The sequence below is a fragment of the Colobus angolensis genome, unplaced genomic scaffold, assembly GCF_000951035.1.
Source record: "Colobus angolensis palliatus isolate OR3802 unplaced genomic scaffold, Cang.pa_1.0 Scaffold369, whole genome shotgun sequence".
Lineage (NCBI taxonomy): Eukaryota > Metazoa > Chordata > Mammalia > Primates > Cercopithecidae > Colobus > Colobus angolensis.
In genome coordinates this window covers 820,253-824,698 of record NW_012117032.1, presented here as the reverse complement: position 1 = coordinate 824,698, position 4,446 = coordinate 820,253, and the positions used below count along the sequence as shown (strand labels likewise).

The 4,446-nt window shown below is 43.6% G+C and overlaps 1 protein-coding gene across 1 annotated transcript in view; it reads right to left on the bottom strand.

Annotated features, from left to right (window-relative positions):
* Nucleotides 1–3: 3 nt before the first annotated feature.
* KDSR (3-ketodihydrosphingosine reductase) overlaps nucleotides 4–4,446 on the bottom strand; it is a 41,216-nt gene continuing 36,773 nt past the window's right edge. The window contains exons 8-9 of the mRNA XM_011953610.1: nucleotides 3,618–3,719; nucleotides 4–560 (exon numbers count right to left, since the gene is read on the bottom strand). Of these exons, the coding sequence (XP_011809000.1) occupies nucleotides 441–560; nucleotides 3,618–3,719 (222 nt within the window). The 3' untranslated portion in view covers nucleotides 4–440. The remainder of the gene's footprint in view (nucleotides 561–3,617; nucleotides 3,720–4,446) is intronic.

Below are 4,446 nucleotides of genomic sequence, written 5' to 3'. Positions count from 1 at the left end.
GGAAACCCTAGAAACCCAAAATTGTTTTTTATGGAAGGTTTAAACGAAGTCCTCAAGATTTCTTTATGTGCCATAAAGTACATTTCTGGACTTAATCTCTAGGGGGGCAAAAAAGAATAAATAGAAAACAATTTAATGATCATTCTGGAATCCTGTTCTTTACCTTGTTCACATGGTATTAATTCTCATACCTTCACTTCTCTATCTCAAAGCCTAGAAAATCAAATGGTCTCCTATTCCATATTTGCATAGTATTAATAATATTGTCAGGAGGTGAACTTCTAGCCCCTTGCTTGGAGCCACATTTCTGAAGAGCACTGGTCCAATCTGACACATTTGAAAACAATATATAAGTGTCTATAGGCCAAAAATTGGGTCCCATTTAGCAGCAAGCTGTTCAAATTATTTGGAAACAGTCTTCTTCCAAAGGGTGAGAAGAATTAGGCAGTTTTGTCTGCAATTTCAGATTTTTCTCTCTGCATCATGCAGCGACGAACTATGCTGTCAAAACTTCCAAGGTAAAACAAAGCAATAGTGCGGAAAAGGCCCATGGTGACCACCTGCAAGATAAAGAGAGAGCTTTTAGTGCATCCAACGGTACAAGACTATTTCAAGGTACCTAGGTCGCTAATAAATAGTTTCTAAGACACATCTTCTAGTCTGCTCTAAGGATGAATATAATGAAAACTCTGTAAATGTCAGTAAGCTGTGAGAACAGAATGTGTGCGCTCTGCACCGCTGGACAGCCCAGATATGTAACAAAATATTTGTTCAGTTAATAAATTCAAATCACAAGCAGAACAAAACAGGTATTGTTCGCAGTCTTAGGGTTATAATAGCTTAAAAAGATCCACTCCAGCATCTCAAATAGCCAAACTACAATCAAGGTTTTTTTGGTGTGAGATTTACGTTCTGAGCGTGAAAGCAAGACCCTATACTAGGTGCTGAGAACACCGTGGTGAGAGACACAGTCCCTGCCCTCAATGAGCTTATTCTCAGGCTGGAAAAACAAGTAAAATTGAAACTACTGCCTCAGGGTTGAGAGCCGTGATTACTGATATCCTGTTGCTCAGGATGGAGTGCAGTGGCATGAACACGGCTCACTATAGCTTTGACCTCCCGAACTCAAGGGATCCTCCTGCCTTATCCTCCCAAGCAGCTGGGACCATAGGCATGAGCCCCCGTGCATAAGAGAATAGAAAAATCACTGTTTTTTTCCCTACACCCTCAGAGCACTGAACCCAGTCCTTGGATCTTCTGGAAGAAACCATGTTTAAGGTGAGACCTGAAGGAAGATTATAAGTTGGCAGGACATAGAGAAGATTCCAGAAAGAAGAGGACAGGTAAAGAAAGAAAAAAACAGAGCCTGGAAAGGTAAGTGGGGTAGGAGATCAGGTGGCTTATGGCATGCGATGGAAATTTTTTTAATTTTTAAATTCTTTTTAGAGACAGGGTCTTGCTCTGTCACCCAGGCTGGAGTGCAGGAATATGATCATAGCTCACTGTAGCTTCAGACTTCCAGACTCAAGCAGAAGTCTCCCAGTTGCTCGGAATACAGGTACACACCACCACACCGGGCTTTCTTATTCTTTTACATTTTTATGTAGAGACAGGGTCTCACTATGTTGCCCAGGCTGGTCTCAAACTCCTGAGCTCAAGCAATCCTCCCGACTCGGCCTCCCAAAGTGCGAGATTACAGTCATGAGCCACCATACCCAGGTGCAATGGAATTTTTAAAGGTTTATCCTGATGGTATCAAGGAGCCACTGAATGTTTTCATGCAATGGATAGTTGCAGTTCAGAAACAACTGGTGTGGAAAATGGGAGGGTACACTCAAACGCATCCAGGGGGCCTGGGCAGGGGGTTGCAGACCATAGTGGTTGCAGGGACTGTGCTCCTTCCTCAGGAGCAGCTGCCACCTGTGCTTACTGATGACTGCCAGGTGAGAATGCAGACTCTGTGCAGCTAAAGCTTCCGATTTTCCAAGAAAAGTCTGAAATCTGGACCTTTTATATAAAACCTAATTTTAAAACTATTTTAAAATCTCTTAAACACACACACACTCATACCAGATGGACCAAACAAAACTGCTTTACAGGCCCATGGGAATCATTTACAACCTCTGGCTCAAAAAGTGTATAACTCAGGCAGGGGGCCTGCTGTGGCAACCCAGGCCTGGGCTCCAGAAGCGCTGCCAGGACTGCAGAGAATGGAAGCATCTGAAGAACAGAGTGACAAGGGTGACAATGATCTCTGATGTGGGGGACAGAAGCAGGGGAGTCCGGGACAACACCCCAGGTGTGAGCCACCATGCCAGCCCAAAAATTAAAAAATAAAAGAATTCACGCATTCGTTCAGCTCAGGTATTCTGGAGTTCCTACTAAGTGCCAGGCACTGGCTGTTAGGTGTACAATGGCAAACAAGAGGCGTGGGCCCCGTCCTCGAAGAGCTTACATCTAACAGTGTCAACCTCTAAGAGAATGGCAAGACAGGAGGTATATTACAGAGTGAAAGAAAAGAGGGCTTGGGAAAGACCCTGAGGAAAACCAACAACTAAGTCATTTATATAAGTCTGAATGCGGTCAACTGCACAGAACTTAGTACTTGTTAACAACTATCCCATGGCTTTGTCTTTCCAGAGCATTCCCTCTATTGTAATCCTTACTACGTTACACTACACTACTATCATCTTTTAATTTTTTTTTTTTTTTTTAATTTTTTTGAGACAGAGTTTTGCCCTTGTAGCCCAGGCTGGAGTGCGGTGGCGTGACCTCGGCTCACTGCAACCTCCACCTCCCGGGTTCAAGTAATTCTCCTACCTCAACCTCCCGAGTAGCTGGGATTACAGGCACCCGCCACCATGTCCAGCTAATTTTCATATTTTTAGTAGAAACAGAGTTTCACCATGTTGACCAGGCTGGTCTCGAACTCCTGATCTCAAGTGATCCACCCACCTCAGCCTCCCAAAGTGCTGGGATTACAGGTGTGAGCCACTGCACCTGGACTACTATCACCTTTATGGTCAGTGCATTCCACTTGACTGTAAGCCCCTGAAGCTGGAGAGGCTGCCTTCCATCTGATTCCCCATGAGCAAGTACAGTACCTAGCACATCAATGAAACACTGTGTATCTTGGACAAAATAATAAATTCCCATAAGCGCAGCAATTGTGTTTAATCCATGATTTGTATCTCACTCAATTTAGCTGTGTGTGACCTGATTCACCTAGAAAAGGTTTTCTAGTCTAATATGTCAGTACTTTTTAAGCAAGGCCACCCCTTACTCTAGGAGTATTCCATTTTTCAAAACACATTGGAGCACTGGTTCTTAGGTGAAAATCCAGGTTAACACCTCAACAGCAGAGATGGTGTTTTATTTCTCTATCTGCGAGGCCCAGCACTGACGACTTCTTGCCAGTCTAAATTCCTGAAGTTATATCTTTAACCTATCTACCCATTCCCGGTGGAGGAAGAGGAAAAGTTGATAGGTCAATAAAAATACATTCTCTAAATAAAGTTACTCTGTTTTCCCTTAATCACTTCTCATCAAGGTTTGATGAAAGGCAGTTTTTCTCTTGTCCATCGGCCTATCTGACTGCTAGCCTAGGCAGAGCTTACCTGCTGGAGTCCCTCAGTAATAGAAGTTACTGGAGCCATCCCACAGGTCAGGGCCGAGAGCATGTACCCATCTGAGCCAAGGGAACTGTTGAAATTTCCTTGCTAAAAGAGAAGGAAAAGAAGAGAAAAAGGGAATCCTAGTAATGTGGACGGAAATCAATCCAACATATCAGAAACAGTGGAGTGTGCTCGTTCACTTTAAGTGAGATAAAACGGTCACAAAGCATTGAGCAGCACTCAGAAATGGACGCAGGGCCTTGGCAGATGGGCGGTTCTCAACAAGTGAGTCCACGGGCCCCTGCGGGGCCCCAGGGACAAATGATTGTCCTAATAACACTAAGACATTCATTCTGTCTTCCACAGTGTGATGTATGGAAAATACAGTTTTGCCTCTGCCAAACTGCAGACATGGGCTAAAACCACGGTGTTCTGGCCAAACTGTACTAGGAGTCATTGTCATCAGTACTACCACACACACTCGCAGTAACAAATAATACACAAAGAAAATACAAGTTCTAAAATTCTTTTAAAAATCAAAAAGTGTCAGTTTTGCTTTAAAATCCTCTTGATAAAGCAGCAAAATTCATCATTTTGTTAAATGGCAACCCTCGAGGACATGTCTTCTTAATACTCTGTGTGACAAATGAGAACACGCCCAATGCGCTCCCGCGGCACTTCATTCCAGAGGGGGGCAACTGCCTGGAACAAAAGCCCTTATGCAGCTGCTTACGTCGAGGGCTAAACTGCCACTTCTTTCATGGAGCGTCATTTTTATTTTTTATTTATTTATTTTTGACAGAATCTCACTCTGTGGCCCAGGCTGAAGTGT